Source organism: Pinus tabuliformis, chromosome Q (assembly GCF_031772625.1).
Source record: "Pinus tabuliformis cultivar Carrire ecotype Pingquan chromosome Q, CPIR1, whole genome shotgun sequence".
In the NCBI taxonomy this organism is placed as follows: Eukaryota; Viridiplantae; Streptophyta; class Pinopsida; order Pinales; family Pinaceae; genus Pinus; species Pinus tabuliformis.
In genome coordinates this window covers 215,200,244-215,225,244 of record NC_142296.1, presented here as the reverse complement: position 1 = coordinate 215,225,244, position 25,001 = coordinate 215,200,244, and the positions used below count along the sequence as shown (strand labels likewise).

General features: G+C 39.7%; 1 protein-coding gene across 1 annotated transcript; it reads right to left on the bottom strand.

Moving 5' to 3' along the window:
* Positions 1-19,296: 19,296 nt before the first annotated feature.
* On the bottom strand, positions 19,297-24,801 carry LOC149218977 (uncharacterized). The gene is made up of 3 exons (XM_089386678.1): positions 24,506-24,801; positions 24,103-24,394; positions 19,297-23,466 (listed from the first exon to the last, which is right to left on the bottom strand). The coding sequence occupies exons 1-3, from the start codon at positions 24,799-24,801 to the stop codon at positions 19,297-19,299; spliced, it is 4,758 nt and encodes a 1,585-aa protein (XP_089242804.1).
* Between the last annotated feature and the right edge of the window lie 200 nt (positions 24,802-25,001).

The following is a 25,001-nucleotide window of genomic DNA, read 5'->3' as shown; positions in this document are numbered from 1 at the left end:
ATGGTATATGCATGCAATTATATGGTTATGTGCTATCATTGGCATGGAGGATTTCCTGTATTGACAGTGGCTTTAGCCTTGCCTTGCCATTTCCTAGATAGCCATGGTGTTGTGGGTTCTTCAACTTGATTGTTTTCTGATTGGTGCTCATAGTTCCTTATGGTTGTGGGTTGGAACAAATGCTCTGGAATAAATTGGGTTGAGTTACTAGTCCTGGCGCCTAGGTTGGGAAAAATGCTCCAGAGCCCTTGGTGGGTTGAGTTACTAGTATCTAGAGCAAGGTTGGAAAAATGATATGGAGCCCTAGAAGGTTGTGGATCGAGTTACTAGTTCCTGAAGCCCCATACAACTTAGGTAGAGAATGATCTGGTTGGTGTTAGTGATGTCCAACCACGAGGTGGAATCATGGGTTGAAGGTTGAGGCGGTTTGGCCTCTGGAACCCTAGTTTGGATTGTCTTGGTTTATTCCATGAGATCCCACATTCATGCTTGGAATATTGCATGGGGTTGATTGGCTGAAAGAGATTTAGTTCAACCCAATCTATGGTCAGGTGGCACGTGGAAGTCTCTGACTTAGTTGGTATCTTCATATGTTAATAAGAGCTATTTTTCTATTGTGATTCATGCATATTTGTTGGCAATGTGTTGATGATCTTATGGCTGGGTTTCCATGGCTTATATGCTGGTTATTTTATGGTTATATGTTTTTCATATGATGTGTATCTTCTATGGCTCTTGTCATGAATTTTTTAGCTATTGATCAATTGATAAATGTATGGAATATTAAGTGTTGTTGCAGATATGTGGAGAGGAAATAGGGCATTCTCAGTAATTCTAAGGTGAATCTCATACTTTTATGATCAGATATGTATTCATGACCTGTAGCTTACATGTTTTCCATGTGTTTGACGAAATGTTTGTTATATTTTAGGAAATCTAGGTCAAGTTTATGAGTTGAGATTGGATGTTTAGCTTTATTTCCATGTTAAATATGACTCTGGAAAGTCTAAAGCAATTATGGGCAGTGGTACGGAGGTAGGCCTAAAGCGGTGGCCCTGATCCCATGATCACATGCTCAAAACTAGAGAAATTGGGCTATAATCACATGGAAGCAGTGTTGTGAGTGTGGTTGGAGGCCTATAACTGCATGCATGCCTTGTTGTGGGTCTAGGGTAGAGAAAAAGAGTTCCAACTTAGGGTTTGGTCACCTGGAGTGGTTCTTTGGCCCCTGAGTGTCCTATAACCCTGAGGGATGAGGTGAGTTGTTAGTTTATAGTCAGTATGTCGGCTCCACTTCCTTAAATAGAGCTAGGAGGTCAGGTCATTTCATAATATCTCTCCATATCATGTTTACCCTTGCAGGCCGGTCAAACTGGGTAAATGTGGGAGGGGTGGTTATACTTGTCAATATAGAAAGATAGAATAACTTCCCATACTTTTGCCTCCATAATTAGTTACATAAGCTTTTCATTTTTGATTAAGAAATAAGAGAGGAGATATGATCCAACATTGCCTCGACATCCACCTCTTTCCCATTTTCTTGAGTTGTGTATAAGGTGGAGAATTGATGACAAGCAACCTCCCTTATTTATGCATATGTGTTGAGATTCTCTCGTCTCGTTGTAGTGATAGACTTAATGTTATTATGTGATCAACACATGTTGGCATGTTTGTGAAAATAGTGAGTATTTCTATCTCGTAATTTCAACCACAAGCTTGTAGACTTAAATTGCCATTTTTCCTCTTCTACTATCAAAGCTACTTGTATTCCGAATAACACTATTTTTTAATTCTTTAATAGATCAAGTGAGCATAGATCCATTTTGTGCCAAGTTTGAATTTCCTCTAGGTGCATTTTGGGGCTTCTAATTTCAAGGTCCCTTACCTTAGATCTATCTTAGCCTAGGTTTTCAACACTAGCTTAGTGCATATTATCTTATACCCTTAGATATGAATTGGAGACCCCTTAATCCAATGGCACCAAGCTTTAGAAATTGTATTGAAAAATTAAGGTCCTCCATCTAGAGGGGGTTGAATTAGGTTACTATGAACCTATCAGAAATGTCATGTATTCAATTAGAAACTATTATTGGTAAACATATACAAAGTCTAGAAGGTCGAGCAGTCAAAATCTACATAGGAAAATAAGAGAGGAATACAACTATAGCATTAAGAACTAGAAAATATAGTTAAATGAAAGATATCAATATAACCATACATTTGAAAAACATAAACATGTTTTGTGTAATAATAAGGAGAAAGAACTACCATAATGGCAGTATAGGTCAAAAATGACCTCAATACATGTCAAATGATAATAGTTCTGGGTCTAACAAAACCATTAATTTACAATACATGTCTAGGCTTAGAAGCCTGTAGTTTTAATCCTCGAGAAAGGAAGAGAGAACTACCAAAAGGAAACAAATTGAAAATATATAGCAGAAAGGGTGGTTTTGATCTTGAACTTAGTAGTCACGAACAAGCAGACAAGGGTCGAAGGTACATGAACATCCGACGTAGTATGATAGTCGAATGTTATATAAAGATTGATGAAGTGTTGTGAAGCCCAAAACTAGAAGCATTGAAGGAAAATATATTGGGAGTTTGGTAATATAATTACCTACATGCATATGAGAGAAAAAATAAGATTGTGTTAATACTTATGAGTAAGAATGCTACATATGAAATTAAGGTGAAAAATGAGAGAAAATTGTATATGAATTACCTTGAAATTAACCCTTGCTCCTTGTTAGAAACCTTTGCAACAAGGTAATGAATATGTTAGTTAATGATAAAATTATTGTACAATAAAGAAGAGAAAATTAATAAAGGAACTAAAAACCCTAAAGAGAGAAAAACCAAAATTCAAAACAATGTTATTGTTTTGCAAAATGAAGTCGACATCATGATTATAACACTGATATATGAACAATTTAATTGGGGCTTCCCAAATAAACTCCCTGTAGAGCTACCAAAATTCATGGATATTTAGGGTTTCAATTATAAAACTTAATCGCGAAGGTAAATAAATTCACAATTACAAATCAACTAAAGAAAATAAGAAATAGGTTATACCCATAACCCGTGGCGACATAAATACGAAATTCTTCCAAGAATAACATTATCAATTCAAGAAAACAACCGCAAAGCAAAAGCCCAAATCATACAGTGTAAAATGATTAAAAGAAAAACTTACAAAGTATTGTAACAAAGAGTTGAAGACCAACCATATGTACAGGGGGTGGGGTTTTCATTTCGAATAACCCAAATTCAATTCAAACCAATATATGAGATATTAACATAATAGACCATGATAAATACACATTTGCATTAAAAAAAAAGGGGTTTCTTCCCGATCATAAGGAGAAATGATAAAATAAGGAATGAAGGGAAAACTCCAATTACGAAACTAAATATGTATACAAATTCCAAACTAGAGAACAACAGCTTAAAAACTTGAACCTTTTATATATATATGAAGGGATTCAAACTATGGGTTGTATATAATATACATATACATGAAGGGATTCAAACTATGGATTGTATGTAATACTAGTCTAAGTGTTAAATTCATAGCCATAAGGTTGTTCTCCATTCCCAAAACACATTAAAACCTTATGATGATGAAATCGAAGGAATCAATAACTAGAGAACAAATGTTATCAAACACAATACAAACCTTGCACTCAAATGAATATACCAATATTAAAATTTGTTGAAGAAATATTATGCAGGGAATAAAATGTAATTTATTTCAAGAAGAAATATTGCATAAAACATAGAAGTCTTACCTTGAATTAAATACCCTGGAAGTTGAGGAATAAATTATGTGTTTCACTAACAAGAACTGTAGTTGCTTGATCTAAATTTCCAAGACCTTAGAATCATATACAAACAAGGAAAATGAGTGCTAAATTGTGGAATTAGAACAAGTCTCAAAGATTTCAGAGCTCTGTCCGGGCAATTTGGAAAATGCATGAATGACTTGCGAATAATGATCTAGGGTAGTCATTGAAACTCAAAAATAACCTTAATCAATCAACACCATAGATATGGTAAGGTTTGATAATAATTGTTGATGCTAGAGTTGACTTCATCATTGTGTTAACATAATATACCAACACATGGAGGAAAATACACCGACATGTGAAGGAGAATACATGGGTTAAAAGTTCATGAATAATCCAGATTATTCTGAGATATATATACAACATGGCGCTAGAAACTAAGGTTCATAACACATATCAGCAACCTTTGAATACTTTAACACTATAACGTAACTCCGATATGAGTAGCATAAATGTTAATGTGTGTAGACATACATTAGAGGTAATACCTTTGAGTATGAATAAGTATGAAAACCATAACGATCGTAACCATATTATAATGTAAAGGAAGGGAAGATATATACACATAGGTACAAGGGATTATAAACAAACCTTTTTGAAAGGGAACCAAAGATGGATGTTAATCCAATATAGGGTCTGCATATCACGAATGATATGTGTTGATTTCAAAATTTAGAGTAACCTGGAAAATCAAGTTTGAATTTCATAGTTGTATCAAAAGTATAATTAGATATCTTATTCATTCTAAAACATTCTAAGGTGGGAGAGACATTATTACATTATTAAATAGAGAATCATGATTAAATTTTGCAGGATAAGAGAAAGAAGTATAAAGATAGTGTACAAGTGCAATAACCAATTTTGCCCAGTCAAGAATTATAATTCACTATCTCGACGAGAGAGAATTAATGTCCTTAGGAAACTAAATTGAATGAATGTAAAGGTTTAAATACACAACCTTGAATTTGAACCTACTAAAGAAAAACAAGATTGTACTTATGATTTTAAGAGACGAGAAAGTATTAGAAGTAAAAGTCCTCAAAGTTTATAATCGCAAGTTAAGTCATATGATTCTTATATATATATATATATATATATAGTATGTTATGTTGGGTTCATTACAAGTGGTATCAAAGCTATAAGTTACAACGTTGAGCCTCTTATGGGTCTTAAATTGGAATAATTAATTTTATGTGATAATCAGATAATCAAACAATTGTGAGGAAAAGTTTGAAGTATGGTTGAAGATAACAATGGAAAAACTTCTATAGGGTCACCTAGGGTAGCTGAAGAGTCTAATACTAAAATTGGGATGATGGGAGGAGGAATCGATAATATAGATAATCATGAATTTGAAATCCTTCAAGTAATGCGCAACTTGAAAGCATATTTAGATAGTATAAAGGCAAATCAAGAAAAAATTTCCAAAGCAAAGGATGAGTAAAGAGGAAATTAATTGTTATTTCTAGAGGAAGCTGGATAATAGAGGCAATAAGAAAACAAGAGAAACTCATTGGAAGATACCTATAAGTGAACATACCGACACAACAAAATCTAGAATTTCTAGTGAAAGTAAAATCCATCAGGTTGATGAAGGGAAAGAATAAAAATCGGATAGTAGTACTTCTATATCCATAAATAAGAGGCCTATCATCTCAGTTGCAAGAAGAATTCAAAAATATTTGGCGTCAAAACTACAATGGAGAATCTGAAGAAGGTGTAGAAGCTTGGCTTTTGAATATGTCAAATTATTTTGAGGTTTACAACTATCCTAGCAACTTGAAGGCCATATTGGCTACATACTAGTTAACTGGTAAAAAGGCCTTATGGTGGGAGGAAAATAAAGCCATAAAGAGAATCAGAAGTAAAAATATGACATGAAAACTCTTTAAAAGGGAATTAAAAAAGAAATACTTAACATAAAGATATTTTGATGAGAAGGCCAAAGAATTCCATGAGTTGAGGCTGGGACAATCCACCATGGATGAATTTGTAAACAAATTCATGAGTTTGTTGAGATATGTACCATATTTGAAAGAGGAAAAAGCAAAAATACAAAGGTTCATTAGTTGTTTTCCTTTTTCATATAGGGAGAGGATTGAATTTGACAATCCAAAAACCATGGATGAGACTATAAGGAAGGAAAAACTTGTTTCAATCAAAAACAAACAAAAGGGTGATAATTATAAAAGTTAGATGATTAAGAAAAATGAAAAGTTTAATGCCAAGATGAAGGTGTTTAAGAAACCTGCATTCTCTAGCACTTTTAGAATCAATTAAGGAGGAAACTACAACGGGAGTGTAAATTAGCAAAAGAACTTAGGACATAAAGGTGGACAAGGGGTAGGAGCATGAAATATGAATTTTGGTGAACCATTCAGACCACCAATCAAGTGTTTGGGCTACAATGAGAACAATTTGTGGAAGGAATGTCCACAAAATCATGTAAACAAAAACACAAAAATAAGTAGCTTACAAGAAGCCTCTACAGTCAATGATATTGCTTGCAATATCCCAAGGATTAGTGTTGCACTAGATGGGAGACAAGCAGATCACCAATCCACTATGGTGGAAATACAAGTTAAAATTTCTAAGAAAATTGTTACATTACTAATTGACCCTGGTTCTACTTTAAGTTATATTTATCCTACTTCAGTTGAAGAGTGTGGACTTAAAAAGGAAAAAAAAAAATAAGCCAAGGTTAGTACAATTGGCCACATGAACAAAAAGGAAAGTTACATAATAAGCAAAGATTGTTTATTAAATTTGAATGGAATGAACACTCATCTAAATCTAAACATTTTACCTTTGGGTTCATATGATGGTCTTCTTGGGATAACTTAGTTGGAACCTCATAAAGTAATTTATTTTAAATTTCCTAGAAAAATCTTTCACTTGCATTAATGATGAAGGAGAAGGTTGTATAGTCAAGGGAGTGCCAAGAACTATTTCTGTAATTTTTTCTCCTTACAATTAAAGAAATGTGTTTTAAATGGATATCAAATGTTTGCAGTCTAATTCAAATACCTTTCAAGTAATAAGCATAAACCATCTCTAGAAGATTACCCTATATTGGAGCAATATAAAGATGTTTTCTCTGAAGAAATATCAGGAATTCCTCCAAGGAGAGATATAAAATTCACCATTGATCTCATTCCTGGAGCAATTCTGGTATCAAAAGCCCCATATAGAATGAGCATTCCTGAGTTAATGGAGTTAAAAATTTAGTTGCAAGAGCTACTAGATAAGAAGTACATAAGGCATAGTGTATCTCCTTGAGGTGCACTAGTTTTATTCGTTAAGAAAAAAGATGAGACTCTTAGGCTTTGTATAGATTACAAGAAGCTTAATAAAATGACTATAAAAAACAAATATCCGTTGCTATAGTTTGATGACTTGTTTGACCAAGTCCAAGGAGCTTCAATCTTTTCAAAAATTGATCTAAGATCTAGATATCATCAGATTAGGATCAAGGATGAGGATATACATAAAACAACATTCATGACAAGATATGGACACTATGAGTTCATGGTACTTCCATTTGGACTCACTAATGCACCAACCACTTTCATGTGCTTGATGAATAGTGTGCTCAACCCTTTTCTTGACAAAATTGTCATTGTATTCATAGATGATATTCTAGTTTACTCAAAGAGTAAAGAAGAACATGATCAACATTTGCAGATTGTTCTTCAAACACTTAGAGAAAATGAGCTGTATGCCAAGTTTAGCAAGTGCTTATTTTACCAGAAACAAATTCAGTGTTTCGGATATGTAGTATCCAAAGAAGGGATTGTTTTGGATCGAGAAAAGATAATATCTATTGGTGTTTGATCAGTACCTAAAGATGTATCTAATATCATGTATTTTATGGGAATTACAAGTTATTACAAAAGATTTATAGAAGAATTTTCTAAGTTAGCATATCCAATTACTTCTTTACGAAAAAAGGGGAAAACGTTTAATTGGAGTCAAAAGTGTCACGATAGCTTTGAAAGATTAAAGAAATTATTAACAACTACTCCAATCCTCCAACAAGCTGACCCCAACAAATATTTTTTTGTATGCAAAAATGCCTGTAAAGAAGGATTGGGGGGTATTTCAATGCAAGAAGGCCATATAATCTGTTGTCACTCACTGGTTTATCAGTCTTCAATTGCCTCAAATACACAAAAGCAGTGAAGTTTGATGCAAATTTTTGAGCCACAGAAGATATCATAGCTTAATTGGTCCCTCTCCATTGCCTAGTGCTCAACAAGAGATTTCCTTGGAAAAGCCCAACAAATAAAGAAAATTGGCTAAATGTTGAAGAAAAATCGCAATTGGGACTTGGGACAGTTCATCGCAATCGCATGTCAGCGTTGGCCGGTCCAGGCAGGCAAGGAACACTGGTGGAATGAAAATTAGCGATCCGCCAATCGCCGATATCACATATCGGCAGTCGGCGTGTCCGAGTGGAGTAGTTATCACAATCAACCATCAGCAAGATCCCTCGGGCACACCACTAAGGTTATTGAAACGTTTCAGTCCCAAATGCTGATAACACATCTCGCATCACACATCCCTCAGGTCCCTTGCATCTCACAAATCTAGCAGTCCCGCAGTCACAACATACTCCAAACCATGCGGGGGGCCGATTTGTGATATATTGTTGCACCACCAGGAAGGGTCAGAAAGAGTTAACAAAGGAAATTCCTATGAAACAAGGCTTGACGGGCCTCTTTCTCTCTCCTCCAGGGGGGCCATGTGGTGGCCTCTGATTGGTCCACCGAGCTGACATGGCAGCTGACGTCAGCAATCATGTGGTAAGTACAGATGCTGACATGGCGGGTGGACACATGTCACTCAGTTTTATCTTTTTCAGGGGTCAAATGGGGCCATTTCTGGGTGACACGTGTCACCTCTCACAAGGTGACACATGGCAGTAATGATGTCACCCATCGCAATCGGTGATCAGTGATCGTGCAATATAAAGCTTTCTCTTCCACTGAAATTCCTTCCCGGCTGCGATTGCGATAAGGAAAGAGGCCCCTGGATGCGATAAGGTATTGTGATCCATTTGATAAGGTTTTCATGTCCGGACCAATCAGCCTGTGCTATGGAAAAAGGGTAAAGAGCCACCCTCCCCGTGTTGCAATTGCGATGTCCTGGGTGGGCCCAATCCTGCATATCAACGATTGTAGTTGTCTAGGGGGAAAGCCTAACAAAAAATGCACTCAGCACCGGGATGCGAGATTCTGATTAACAAAGGAAATAAGCCCCCCGCGTAGTTGTCAAAAGCCTTAGTGCCCAAAGGGCTAAGCCCCTGGTCATATCCCCCGGTCATATGATAAGAAAAGCACCAAGGGGCTGAAAGCATAGGGGATAAAGGGGGAGATAAAAAATGCCCACCTGTTCGTCATATTTTAAGGTAAAAGGCCCACGACCGAGAAACTTCGTTGTTACACTACAGCAGGGCCTTGAGGGCACAGTACAAAGCTTTAAAGGTGGATGGGTCGGCAGCCCCGACATTGAATAAAGCATGGGGTAGTGCATAAATGACAGTATGGGGGGCTTCTATGGAGACTTAATGCCTCAACATGGAGTCTCTCTCCTCTGCATAGCGCAACACTGCCTAGAAACACTCCATCCCTTCTCCATCAAACAACTCACCCACGCAGTAAAGGGTAGAATTGACATAAGTCGGCCGAGCAGCAATGAACCGCCTCAAGCAGCCGAAAAGAGCAGGACGACAACAGGGATGTGGCTCTATCCAAGGCCTCCACTGAAGTAGCAAGGGGACACCTCCTCCTTCCTCTCTCGACTTTCTTTCTCTGAGCATTTATTTCTGTATTTTTCCAAGAAAGGGATTCAATCCCTGTTGTAATCTTAGGTAGGTGGTAGCAGCTTGACAGAGCCGAGACAACTAGTCTAGCATGACAGCTGGGGCTCAGGCTCAGATATTTTGATTGTAATTCAAAGCTCTCCCCCTCTTTTTGTACATAGGGGGATGAAACATAATACTAAGGTTCCAAATTCTCAGACCCGTGAGGGATGAACTCTATGTTACCATATTTTGGCTCATAACTCTGTAAGTGAATGAATGTTATCTTAGATTGTATTACTTTACATAGGCATATTTTCAGCCTATCACAAAAATGGTTGTGATAACTCCTTAGCATTACAATATGTTTTTTCTTCTGTTAATTCCATTATGTTCATATTATTCTATGCATGTGTGCTATAATAGCTGCTAGAAATTATTTCATGCTTCCCTACAGATCCATGCGTATTTATTTATTAATGCATAATGCTGGTATGAAGGGCTGAATTATATATTTAAACTTTTATGTAAGAATCATAGCACCCATCTTCTCTCCAGTCCGTTAATTCCACTTGTAACTCAAACAAGTGTAGAATTTCCCATTGCTTGCAGCTCTATGTGTTCAATATAGAATTCTGGATTTTTTGGTCTCTATATGATGAGTTATGCTTTCTCCTAATCCTCTTTCATTTACTCAAAAAATCCTATTAAGATGTAATCCCCTTTGAAGTAATCAGCCTCTGCTGTTCTATGTGATACTACTCGGAACTTTGTGTGTGAGGGAGTACCTGAAATCCATAACTCATACCTTTGGAGGAATGAACCAAGCCCCCATATTATCTTTCATTACGTGACAATTGGAGTGTTGCAAACACCTCTCATACCATCTTACACGCTCTCCTCTATTTAAGATGTCCTAGGCACTGATCTACAATCAACCCATAGGTTATCTCTAGGGAGCTTTCCTTGCCTCCTGCTGCACTTGTGCTGCATGGTGCAAGATTTAGCCACAACATCTTTCTGGTGCCGTTGCCGGGGAACGAATTAGAATATTTTTCCTTGGGTACGAAAAAGTTTTACATTCCCCTGTTACGTGAGCTAGGGAAGTGTGGGTTGAATATCTCTCACCTTGGCGACTCCACTGTCAATTTTATGGTAAACATCCTGGTGACTCCACTGTCCATATCTCTATTTTGATCATCCTGGCTTTCAAACAGCCCCATACTCACTCTGATGCTACAACAATCGAAGCTTTCCCTACCTTTGAACTTGCAATCACTCATATAGGGAGGTTTTTGAGATGGCCATTCCTGCATTCTTGGCCAACAAATTTGCCCCATTGGATTTCTCTTCTATTGCTGGTTATCCCAATCATGTCCCTGCATTTCATGAATGGAATACCTATTTTCCTAGATTCGTTGGAAGCACAGCTAGAAGGCTTGACCATCACCTCAAAGAATTTCATGAATGCATGGAACAACAGGGCATTTTCCTTGAAGATGTACAAATGAAATTGTTCATGTATTCTTTAGAGGAGGGTGCTAGAGTCTGGTACAAAACAATACCTCGTGGTAGTATATCTTCCCTAAGATGTTTTCATATAGCATTCAATCACTATTGTAAAGAATTATATCCACCGAATGCTCTATTTGAAGATTGATGCACACATTTTAATGATGAAGACATTCCCGAGGTCAAAGACCCGACTGAAGATGTTTGTGGAGCTCCACTCCAAGAAAACATCCTCTTGCATCAAGAAGCATCACCCACTGAGCTAGAAGGTGAAGAAAGAAATATCATCGAGTTGCCTACAAACCCTCAGGGGTCTAATTCGGCCGAATGCGATGTTTCCTCTTCTTATGATGAATACGACTTTGGTGAAGAGTCAAGTGATGCAGAGCCACAACACTTCCAGTCAGGGGAAGTTGCACAAGAAGAGGAAGCCCATCAGGAAGTCAATGAAGAGCCTCCAGTTTGCAATGCTCATCCTTCGCCTAGAGAACAAGATTGATCCCCCCCTCCAATTTGTGATTCATATTATTCAGAGGAGGGAGAGATGGTCACCGAGGTCCAGAAGGAGCCATTTACCAACAAGTGGGGAGAAGGCTCCCAGCAGCAACAAGCTTTTCCAGAAAAGTCTAAAGCTGTGGAGCCGAGAAGTGTTTGTGGCTGCCCTGGCCAAGAGGATATTGGTCAGCAGATTGTTCATGAAAAAGAGGTAGCTGCAAACATTCCTTGTCTATTCCATGACCCTGTGGCTACGTACATGAGCCTATTCTTAAGTCAACAACATAGGTTATTTCTAGAGCATGTATCAGGATCCTTGTTTGAATTTTTTTATGGTGCATGCCTGTTTTAATTTCTCTTTTTCAGCAGTATGAAGGCATGTGGTCCAGTACTCTTATGCTGGCCTGGCTCTATTGGAGAGTTGAACATACTTAGCTGAATTAAGTACTATGCATAAGTAGGATTGTACATAAATAAGCTCACTAGCTGAGCATTTACTTTTCAGTTGTTAGAATTTTTATTTTCTACATTTAGATTGATGAGGAAAGTCCCATGGAGATTTTGCTGGTTACAAAGCTCATATATTACTAACTCCATGCCCAATGGTGAAGGATATTGGTCTAAAGGTTCTCAACACCTTGCCAATAAGGCATTGTCCCCAGTAGGAGCCAATGTTGTCACTCACTACTTTATCAGTCTTCAATTGCCTCAAATACACAAAAGTAGTGAATTTTGATGCCAATTTTTGAGCCACAGAAGCTATTAGAGCTTAATTGGTCCCTCTCCATTGCCTAGTGCTCAACAAGAGATTTCCAATGGTATATGGAAGTCCAAAAATGGACTCCTGGAGCAGAAGATAAAGCATTTTGAAGATTACCTTGGAAAAGCCCAACAAATAAAGAAAAATGGCTAAGTGTTGAAGAAAAATCGCAATTGAGACTTGGGACAGTTCATCGCAATCACATATCGATGTCGGTGGGTCCAGGCAGGCAAGGAACACTGGTGGAATGAAAAGAAGCAATCCAACAATTGTTGATGTTGCATATCGACAGTTGGTGGGTGCGGGTGGAGCATTTATTGCAATCGGTCATCAACAGGATCCCTGGGCACACAACTAAGGTTATCGGCATGTCGCAGTCCTGAACGCTGATATCGCATCTCGCATCTCGCATCCCTCAGGTCCCCTGCATCCTGCAAATCCAGTAGTCCCGCAGTCACAACATACTCCAAACCATGTGGGGGTCCAATTTGCGATATATTGTTGCACCGCCGGGGAAGGGCCAGAAAGAGTTAACAAAGGAAATGCCTACAAAATAGGGCTCGACGGGCCTCTTTCTCTCTCCAATAAGGGGGTCGTGTGGTAGCCTTTGATTGGTCCACCAAGCTGACATGGAAACTTACGTCAATAATGATGTGGAAAGTACGGACGTTGATGTGGCGGGTGGACACGTGTCACTCAATTTTAGCTTTTTTAGGGGTCAAATGGGGCCATTTCCGGGTGACACAGTCACCTCTCACAGGGTGACACATGGCAGTAATGACATCACCTAACGCAATCGGCGATCGCGCAATATAAAGCTTTCTCTTCCGCCGAAATTCCTTCCCGGCTGCGATTGCGATAAGGAAAGAGGCCCCCAGATGCGATAAGGTATTATGATCCATTTGATAAGGTTTTCGTGTCCGGACCAATCAGCCAGTGCTATGGAAAAATGGTAAAGAGCTGGCCTCCCTGTGTTGTGATTGTGATGTCCTGGGTGGGCCTAATCCCGCGTATGGATGATCACAGTTGTCAAGGGGGAAATCCTTACAAAAAATGCACTCAGCACTGGGATGCGAGATTCCAATTAACAAAGGAAATAAAGCCCCCGTGCAGCTATCAAAAGCCTTAGTGCCCAAAGGAATAAGCCCCTGGTCGTAGTCCCCAGTCATATGATAAGAAAATCACCAAGGGGCTGAAAGCATAGGGGGCTAAAGGGGGAGATAAAAAATTCCCACTTGTTCGTCATATTTTAAGGTAAACAAACCGCGACCAAGAAACTTCGCTGTTACACTACGATAAGGACTCGAGGGCACGGTACAGAGCTTTAAAGGTGGATGGGTTGACAACCCTGACATTGAATAAAGTAGGGGGCAATGCATAAATGATAGTATGGGGGGCTTCTACAGAGACTTAATGCCTCAGCATGGAGTCTCTCTCCTCTGCACAATGCAACACTACCCAGAAACACTCCATCCCTTCTCCACCGAATAACTCACCCACGCATTAAAGGGTAGAATTGACATAAGCCAACCGAGCAATAATCAACCACCTTAAGCAGCCGAAAACAACAGGATGACAACAGGGACGTGGCTCTATCCAAGGCCTCCACTGAAACAACAAGGGGACACCTCCTCCTTCCTCTCTCGACTTTCTTTCTCTGAGCATTTATTTCTGTATTTTTCCAAGAAAGGGATTCGATCCCTATTGTAATATTAGGTAGGTGGTAGTAGAGCCTAACAGAGCCGAGACAGCTAGTCTAGCATGACAGCTGGGGCTCAGGCTCAGATATTTTGATTGTAATTCAAAGCTCTCCCCCTCTTCTTATAAATAGGGGGATGAAACATAATACTAAGGTTCCGGATTCTCAGACTCGCGAGGGCTGAACTTTGTGATACCATATTTTGGCTCATAACTCTATAAGTGAATGAATGTTATCTTAGATTGTATTACTTTACACAGGAAAATCTTCAAACTATCACATAAATGGTGGTGATTCATCCTTAGCATTACAATATGCTTTTTCTTCTATTAATTCCATTATGTTCATATTCTTCTCTGAATGTGTGCTACAATAGTTGCTAGAAATCATTTCATGCTTCGTTTCAGATCCATGTGTATTGATTTTATAATGCATAATGCCTATATGGAGGGCTGAAGTATATCTTTAAACTTCTCTATAAGAATCATGGCACCCATCTTCTCTCCAGCCCGTTAATTCCACTTGTAACTCAAACAAGTGTAGAATTTCCCATTGCTTGCAGCTCTATGTGTTCAATATAGAATTCTGGATGTTTTGGGCTCTATATGATGAGTTATGCTTTATGCAAATCCTCTTTCATTTACTAAACAAATCATATTAAGCTGTAATCCCCTTTGAAGTAATCAACCTTCACTGTTCTATGTGATACTACTGGGAACTGTGTGTGTGAGGGAGTACCTGAAATCCATAATTCATACCTTTGGAGGAATGAACGAATACCCCTCATTATATTTCATTACTTGACAATCGGAGTGCTACAAACCCCTCTCATACCATCTTACAAGCACTCCTCTATTTAAGATGTCCTAGGCACTGATCTACAATCAACCCATAGGTTGTCTCTAGGGATCTTTCCTTGCCTCCTGCTGCACTTGCGCTACATGGTGCAAGACTTAGCCACAACATAATCAACTACAAATCTAGGAAATTAAAATATTATGAGAAGAATTATGTCACACATGAACTAGAACTAGAAACTATCATTCATGCTCTAAAAATGTGGGGACACTATCTCATAGGAAGAAAATTTCAGTTAAAGACAAACAATGTTAGCCTCAAATACATTTTTGACCAACCAAATCTAAACTCTAGGCAATCTAGATGGTTGACATTGTTTTGTGAATACGATTTTGAAATCATACACCTTAAAGGAAAATAAAAAAAAAAAATACCTTGAACAAAAAATTAAATCTAATTTGCACCATTTCAACAACCTGTTGGAAAACAAATCTGATAGAAAAAATTAAATCAATTGCATATTTTGATCATGAATACATGGGGATTAAAGAAAAAATTCAAAAATATGAACCGTTACATGAGAAGAAGTTGATTTTGTAGTAAATAATCAAGAATTGTTAATGTATAGAGATAAAGTTTATTTTCCTAATGCTTCAAATTTGAAAACATTTGTCTTAGATGAGTTACACAAGAAACCAACAGTTGGACATCATGGATATCAAAAGTTAATAACGACTTTGAGGAAATATTTTTATTGGCCTAACATGAAAACATAAACAACTAAGTACATAGTTAAATGTTTAGATTTTCAGCAAATGAAGGATGCCCATCAACATCCAGTTGGATTGTTACAACCCTTACCTGTTCCTAAGCGGAAATGGGAGATAATATCAATGGACTTCATCACTGGTTTACCAAAAACTAGGAGGAAACATGATTCTATTATGGTAGTGGTAGATAAACTTAGTAAATCAACACACTTTATTCTTGTTAAATCTACCTTCAAGGTCATTAATATAGAAAAAAATAATTTTAAAGGAGATATTTAGACTCCATGTTATACCTAAAATTGTGATTTCAAATTGTGATGCTAAGTTCACATCTAAATTTTGGAAGGGTTTATTTGAAGGAATGGGAACAAATTTAAAATTTAGTATAACTTATCATTCTCAAACTAATGTTCAGATAGAAAGGACTAATTAGATCTTAGAAGATATGTTAAGAATGTATGTTATGGATAGGCCAACTAAGTGGGAAGATTATCTCCACTTAGTTGAGTTTTCCTATAATAATGGATATCAGACTTCTTTGAAGATGATCCCCTTTGAGGTATTGTATAGAATAATATGCAAAAGTACCTCTAAGTTGGGACCATCCTGAAGATCAATTGGCATTGGGACCGAATATGTTAAAGGAGATGAAATAAGTGGTTAAACAACTCAAGTAGAATTTGAAAACAACTCAATATCGATAAAAAAAATTATGTAGACTTAAAAGGAGTTAAAAAATAATTCAATGTGGGTGACCATGTATGTTTAAAAGGTAAACCAAAGAAAATCACACTCAAACTTCGCAACTATGCTAAGATATCACCTAGACAATGTGGACCTTTTGAGGTGTTAGCCAGAATTGGACTAGTTTCCTATCATCTTTCTCTTCCAACAATAATAAAAATTCATAATGTATTCATGTATCCTTGTTAAATAAATATGTACATGACTCAACTCATATAATTTATTAGAATTTTTTACATGTGGAACCATAGGGAGAGTTCCTAGAAGAACCACTATGTATTGTAGACCATAGGGTATTCACAATCTAGAATAGAGACATATCTCAAGTGAAAGTTCAATGGAAACATTTCAGCCCATAAGAGGAAACTTGGGAGTTGGAGAATTATTTTAAAGAAGCATATCCAACTCTGGTTTAGCAAGATGGAATGAGTTCTAGATTTTATGAGCAAACATTGGGATGATGTCAAATTCAAGCGGGGGAGGATGTGATAACCCCAGACTTGAAATTTTTATAGTGAATTAGTATATATGGTTAAGTGTGGTTGTGTTCTTACTTTAGATGACTTATTTGAAAATTATTTATCAGTATGATAAATTGATAAAATGTGAATGTAAATTTTGTATTCATAATGTTGTCAATAAAATAAATATCTGGAAACTAATGCTTTAGTTACATCTAGCTAAAAGAGTTATGTCTACAAGTTAAATTGTTTTTATTCATTACCACTCATTAAGTCCTAAACATTTAATCTAAATGATTGAATTATAAATGATCATGGGAGTAATTGATCATTAACTCTCTTAAAATATAGGGAGTTGTATTGGAAAGTGGGGAAGTGGAGCTCATAAATGAGCTAGTAACTACCTACCACCTATTGGGTGAGGTGAAGGTGGTTACCAACTTCCAACAAATGGTAGAAAGGGTAATCCACTTTGATCATTTTGTTGGGAAAAAAAGGAAAACACAAAGATAATTTGGTGCAAAGGCAAGGAAAGGACAAAGTGAGGAAAATTGATAACTGACATAGAAGAGTGCTTAGGGGGATACTGTTAAAAAGTATAACTGACATAGAAGAGTGCTTAGGGGGATACTGTTAAAAAGTATCACAGGTTGGGAGGCACTGAGAAATTATTGCAACAATTTCCAGGCTTAAATATTTCAAGTCACTGTCCTAACGTTTTCCTATTTGAACATTCTCTTATCAATTGTGATAACTAATAATGCATGCACTTAAGTTCGTGTAGATGTATATTTTATCATCTAGAATTAAAATGTTGGTACAACTGGTTGTATATGAAATATTCTGGAAAATCATAGAAAGTAAATATATGTGGAACAATTATGTAGTACAAAAAATAAAATAAGTTTCTGCAAAAAAAATGCTTTTGTAGAATGTAGTGATCCACAATTGATCAAGGATCTGAAAAGGCCTAAAAATCAAAGTTATTAGAATCAAGTGAAGCAGCACCATTGCATAGAGTTCCAGAAACGATCCTAATGCGACTTGAACGGGCGCATTTTTTTTTTTTTAACGAGATCGGATACTTGTGTTTTATAAAAAACTTCAAAAGGCAAAGCTTGTTACATACTGTAGGAAAAGCTGAGAGTGAAGGATCCAAAATGGGTGCGCAGACCCTTGATCCTTGTTGATGGACTTGGTAGAAATAGTTTGAAAAAGATAATGGCTATACTGCCGTACAAACAAGCCTGCTAATAAACAAAATTTACAAGACATTAAACAGATTACTGTTGCTGATTAACAGAGTCGTCAAGCTGAGGTTCCTTTTTGGCGCTGATTTTAGTCGAGGTCTCCGCTTGCATGCTTTGTGTTATTGAACTGATATGAGCAATTGCTTCTTCCATGTGGTTGCACTTCTCCTTGAGATTTTCAATCTCCGCTTTTTGCTTCTCCAGTTTTTTCCTCTTGGAGTTTCTGTCCGCATGGAATTCCTCCTTGAGCTCATTAAAGTGCTTAACGAATCTTGCAATCATAAAGCAGTGGGCTTTACATAAGGTGCATTCGCTGTTTGTGATGATGCGCTCCAGAGGGTTTGCAGCTGTGTCACGATCTTCTGGGAGCTCTGCCATTTCTGAGACTCGGGTGTAGAGAGCTTTAGAGGCTATTGACGAGAAGAAAGAAGAGGGGGAGCGTAAGGAAAGAGGGCGGGATGAAGGGGAGAAGGAGGCGCAGATCGGGAAGAGAGCAGGCCCAACGTTGAAGGAGGCTGTGGAAAGGAGGGATAGCTGCAATACAGGAGAAGACGAAGGACTGAAGGGAGCTGGAGGAGGATGACGCTGAAACAAGGAGACAGAGCAGTTAGCTGAAAGGAATAACAGAACAAAACAATTGCAAAAATTACCCCTGAGAACGATTGAGAGCGGCCTTCCGATTGAGCTGAACGAAATGCGTTCTCTAGAACTGTCCCCAGGCTGAGTGAGGGGAGGCGATCCTTTGCACTTATGCAAATGAGGGAATGGAGATCTGAGATGCGCTGAGAGGGAGGGACTCTGGTGCTTATAATGCTGAGTGAGGGGCTGAGCCAACTGATCTGCCAGGAGATCCTCAGAGATTTGGTTGAGCTTAAGATCGGATTTGAAATTGTTTTTGCAGTCGATGAAGATTGTGAAGCGACGGAGGCCTACCTTCTGCTCAGAGATGTCACGGGAGAGCTGAGAATTCATGGACTCGTACCTGATCTTCTTGTCAAACACGATTTCGATTGCGCTGCTCAAGGTGGAGGGAGGCACGGTGTCAGGGAGTATGCTGGCTGGAGGCGGCTTGGCAGGCTTAGAATATCGAGCAAGAGGGATATTATGATTGCTGAGATGACTAGATTTCAGAGTTTTGGGGAAGTGATGGAACCTGCTACGGGATCGATTTGTCATAGATGTGATCATTTTCTCTGGCTTGTCCAGTAGGCCTGTTGGATGCCCTTGTGGCAAGTGAATCAGCTTCTGAGTTGTGTTCCCTTAAAACGTGTTTGAATGTTGTGTCTCCCAACTGCCTGACGTTGTCCATTATTCTGGATTTTAGATTGTTTAGAGCCGCTTTTTTAAAGTCTCCCCTTGAAGCTATAGCTGCAATAATGATTGTGGAGTCTCCCAGGATGATTGGGTTCTGGATTCCCATCCGTTTCAGTATGGTCGTGCCTAGGAGGAGGCTGTAGGCCTCGGCCATGTTGTTTGACATTTGCCCCAGGCCCCATTCGTAGGTTAGAAGAACTTTGCCATGCTGATCCTTTATAACCCCCCCTGCCCCGGCTTTCCCCGGGTTGTTTTTGGAGGCCCCGTCAAAATGTAGAGTGGTTCGATTTTGGTCGAGGATCCATTGTCTTATTTCTTCCTTGGTGCCTCTGAGCTTCCAATTATTGCCTCTCTTGTCTGCTGTGGAGTGAATTTGTTTATGCTTGTCATACTTGAGACAGAATTTGTTGAGCCAATCCTTCTCATCCTTGTGCCAACTGATTTGATCTGGGAGGGAGACAGTGTTGGCACTTATTGCTTCGGATATAATCGCCATTGTTTTTGCCAAAATGCGAGCTGGATTAGGCTTCTGGTTGTTGAAGATGAAGTTGTTTCGGGACAGCCAGATTTGCCAGCAGAGGGTTGCTGGGATGCATTTCCACAGGCGGATGATGGAGCTCTTGGATTTCTTGGGGAAAGGATAGCATTTCTCCCAATTTTTTTGTAGATTGGGAAGCTGGTCAAAGGTCTCGCTAATTTTCAGAGGGCTGATGAGCTGAGTCCAACAACTTTGAGCGAAGGGGCAGTCCAAGAAGAGATGATGGCTGCTTTCTTCCTCAGCACGACAGTGGCAGCAGATTGAGGGGCCAATTATCCCTTTTTTCCTGAGGTTCTCGGCTGTGAGTATCTTGCCTTTGAGGAGTGTCCAGTTGAAAATTTTTATCTTTGGCAAACACTCTGATTTCCACACTGCTGCATAAAGATTCCATTTGCCTGTTGTTGAATTTTCCTGAAGAAGCCTATATCCCTCTTTGACAGTGAAGTTTCCTCCACTGGGATCCCAAATGTACCTATCTTCGATCCCTTTGTTTGTGGGGGCAGAGCCTGAGAGAGAGGTTTTGAGATCGGTCCACGGATCCCTGAGAGTGTTTGGGATAGGGAGGTCCTTCCAATCATGCCAGCTGTTGTGATCCCATATGGAAATATCAAATAGAGAGTTCATATTCTTTGCTTCCATCCAGGTTTGCAGGGGTCTGAGGTTCTGAATAAGGTTTCTTGGATTTGTCCCCATGATTCTATCAGACCAAAGATTTATAGTTTTACCGCTGCCAGGCACTTTTGAAATATGGTTTCTGAATTGGGGGAGGACTTTTTTGATGAGCTTCCAAACAGGAGTGCAAGATCTCTCAATGATTGTTTCGGCGAGGATATTAGAGTTCGGGCCATTGAGATACTTTCTTTTCAAAGCTTCCACCCACCAGGAGCCTTTTCCTATTATCATTCTCCATATCAGTTTGAAACCCATGGCTCTGTTGGAGAGACTCGGGATTTTGATGGCTAGGCCTCCGTTTTCGAAAGGGAGGATGACTTGGTCCCATCTGACAAGGCTGAACTTTTTTGAGCCTTGCTTCCCTCCTTGCCAGAGGAAGCTTCTCATAATTAGTTCCATGTGCTTATGAGTGCTGGCAGGGGCCAAGGTTACTGCATATTGGTATATGGGCAGAGCGGAGAGGATGGCCTTGATGAGGGTAGCTCTACCAGCCAAATTTAGCCAAGATAACCCCCAGCTTTGGAGGAGTCCCCTCATTTTTTCTATGTGCTTCACCCAAATTTCAGATTTGACTGTTTCCTTTGCTAGTGGCAGGCCCAGATAAGAAAACTGGCTCCAATTCCTTTGCACTGGAATGTCCAAGATCAGGGAAATTCTTTGCATGATTTGGAGAGAGGTGTTGCAGGTGTATATCTTGCATTTTTTGTTGTTTAGCTTTCCCCCTGAGGCTGCTAGGAAGGCATCTAAGATTTTCTTGAATCTTTTTGCCATCAAACTTGAGGCTCCCCCGATTAATAGGGTATCATCCGCAAAAAGTGAATGGTTGATTTCTTTGATCCCTCTTTCTATACTGATCCCTGTGATCTCCTTTTTATTGCGTAGTCTCTCTAGATGGATGCTCAAAGTCTCCGCCATTATGATGTATAAAAAAGGAGAGAGGGGGCAGCCTTGCCTCAATCCCCTAGTGCTTCTGAAATAGTTGCTCGGTCTGCCATTGATCAGGGGGGTAGTCCAGGGGTTAGAGATGCATTCCTTAATAATGCTTATAAATTTGTTGGAGATCCCGAATTTACTAAGAACTTCCATCAAGAAATGATGGTCCACCCTGTCAAATGCATTAGCCATGTCTAATTTGATGATCATACCTCGTTCTTTCTTGTTGATACCGCTGTGTATTGCCTCCTGAATCAGAATGAAGTTATCCGTGATTTGTCTCTGAGGTACAAATCCCCCTTGGTTCTCAGAAATGAGGGTGGGGAGGAGCTTTTTAAGCCTGTTGGCTAGAATTTTGGTGACAATCTTGTAAGAGACATTGCAAAGGGAGATGGGCCTGAACCGATTGAAGGAGAGGGGATTGATATCTTTGGGAATGAGGGTGAGGTGTGAGGATTTGGTGTTTTCCCCCATCTTGCAGTTTTTGAAAACATTTTTTACCATCCTTACAAAGTCTTTTTTTATAGTGTCCCAGTGATTTCTGAAAAAGGCGACAGTGGAACCATCTGGGCCTGGGGCCTTGTCCTGTTGCATGCTGAAGGCTGCCATTCTGATTTCCTCCTCTGAAACTTCCTTGTCCAAATCACTATTTTGCATGACTGAGATTTTGCTCTCAATTGGTCTGAGGAATTCCATGCTATTCGGAGACTGGGGGCCTGCTGTTAATAAGGATTGGAAATGCCTGAGTGCTGCCTCTTTTATTGCTTCTTGCTCGTTGATCTCTTTCCCTTCTGCCACGATTTTGTCGATTTGGTTGCCCGCGCATCTGAGCTTGACGTTGTTGTGGAAAAAGGAAGTGTTTTTGTCTCCGGCCTTTAGCCATAAACACCTCGATTTCTGTCGTTGTTCTTCCTCCTCTACCCTATTTTGTCTATACAGTTCCCTGTACATTTCGTTTTCTTGTGCTTGGTCCTCCTTTGTGTATTGAGTGTTCTCTTTTGCCTGGCTCCACTGTTCCAACTGCTTGTGAAGGTCTATTTTTTGTTTGTTTTCCTTAGCTGCGTTTTCTCTTGCCCACTGCTTTATAGCTGTTCTTAGCGACTTTAGCTTGGTTTCCCAGATATAATGAGGCGAGCCTATAACTTCCTTAGCCCACTGGGCTTGGATGAGGTTGCAGAAGTCTTCTTTAGCGTCCCAGATTTTGTTGTATTTGAAGGGGAGGGGCCCCAGATTTCTTCCCTTGTCCAGCATTATGGCCACTGGTTTATGGTCTGAGGCCGAGGCTTGAATGATTTTGGATTTGATAGAGGAAAAGCCTGCAACAATTCTTTCATGAACAAGGATTCTGTCTAATCTCTCCTTGATGTTATGGATGCCGATTCTTTTGTTACTCCACGTAAATTTCCCATTGTAAGGAGGAATATCTATCAGATTGTGATTCTGGATTATTGATTCCAATGTATCTCTTGAGGGGTCTGCGTGGAAGTTCCCACCTAGTTTTTCCTCGGCATTTCTTATTAGATTCAGATCTCCTCCCGAGAAAATATTCCTGTCTTGAAAGGACTGTAAGTCTGTGGATAAAGAATCCCAGCAGAGAGCTTTATCCCTATAGTGATTCGGAGCGTAGATGTTGTATATAGTGTAGATTTCTTTTGAGGTTTTGTTTCTGAGATTTGATCTTACCCACCAATTGCAAGAGTTTATATTGATGGGGTCCCATTTGTTCTTATTCCATAGAGTTCCTATACCTCCTGATGCGCCTGCTGCTCCTATTGATGTACCAGAGTAGTTTTTGTATTTTGTGGTTTGCTTTTGGAAATCGTTCTCAGAAATTTTGGTCTCCTGGATGAGGAGAAGGTCTGGTTGCTCCTGTTTAATTATATCCCGGACTGCATTTGTTTTTAAGGAGGAGCCCAACCCCCTGCAATTCCAAGAGACCACTATCATCATTTTCCAATTTTTAATTGGTGCCCGCTCTTCTCCTTTAGTTTTTCTCCACTTCCTTTTTGTCTATCAAGATATGTATCCATAGGTTGTTGGGTACCGGTGGCCATTTCTTTCGCTGTTGTTTCATCTCTGATCTCTTTGTTTGACTTCCTGCCTGCCTTTCTCGGAGGGTCAGAGGAGAGGCCTGCTTCTTTTGATTTGTTTCGAGTGAGTATTCGCTCGATGGTTGGGGGGGGTGAGGGTGGGGGTTTTGATGGGGAGGAGATGACTGCTAGGGCAGTGTCTCGGGGGGGAGGGGGGAGGGGATATGGGATCTTCCACTGATAGGGATTCAAAGGGGTTAGAGGAAGAGGGGAAGGGGGGAGCTGAACAGGAAGGGGGAGGAGGAGGAGGGAAGGGGATTTCCGGGAGGGGCTTGGAGCTTGGTCCTTGTGGGGGGGTGGATTTTTTCTTTTTAACTTGTTCCCAAGGACCTTCAGAGATTTATTCATTGCCATTAGGCTCATTTAATTTTGACTTGCTACATCTATTTGCGAAGCGTCCATATTCGTGACATACCTTGCATTTGAAGGGCAACTGCTCGTAGTCTAGTTGTTGGATGTGTGTCCAGTGATCTACCTTGATCTTGATGGCTTCTGGCAGGCCTTTCCTGAGGTCGACTTCCACGCATATCCTTGCACATGCATGCATGTTCTCCTTTGTCTCAGATCTGTCGATGTATTTGCCAATTGCGTTTCCAATAGCCTTTATAGATTCGTCTCCCCAGCAGTGAAGCGGCAGATGAGGCAGGCGGACCCAGACCGGGACTGCGTTTGGGATGTCCATTTCCGAATCGAAGTCTGGAGTCCATCTATTCAGATAAAGGCCTCTTGAATCCATGAAATAAGGGCCGTTTCTGAAGATGAGGTTCCTGTCCTCTTTTGATTCAAATAGGAAGGTGTAGAAGCCCCTTCCGCAGAACCTGATAGCTATTTTTTCTTGTGTCATCGTGCTCCAGTTGCATTCTACCCATTTTTGGACTGATCTGGGTGAAGGCCAAAGGCCAGTGAATTGGCCGACAAGGCCTCTTTCAGCTAAGGCGATTGCTGCCTTCCTCGGAAGGGTGGGAGGAAGAGAAACTTCAGGGATTTCATCCAGTTTTTTGACGAACTTTGTCGCAGATGGACGGATTCTTGTTGATGCATTCTCTGGGATGAGAGATGCGAACAGTTTTTCATGATCTTCCAGATCTGGTGGGGGGGGATCAGACCCAGCCATTAAGGCGAGGGGGAGCCAGAGTGCAGGCGCTTAAGAGTAAAGAAAGAGGCAGAAAGGGAGAGTCCCAGAGCTGGGGTGAGCAGGAGGCCCGAGGGGCGAAGGAAAACAGGGAGAGGCCCAGGGGGGCGAAGATGGCAGTGGGCCTGGGGTAGGGCCAAACGGCGGCCGCGAGAGTCTTCAGATCACCTTCTTCAGAGCTC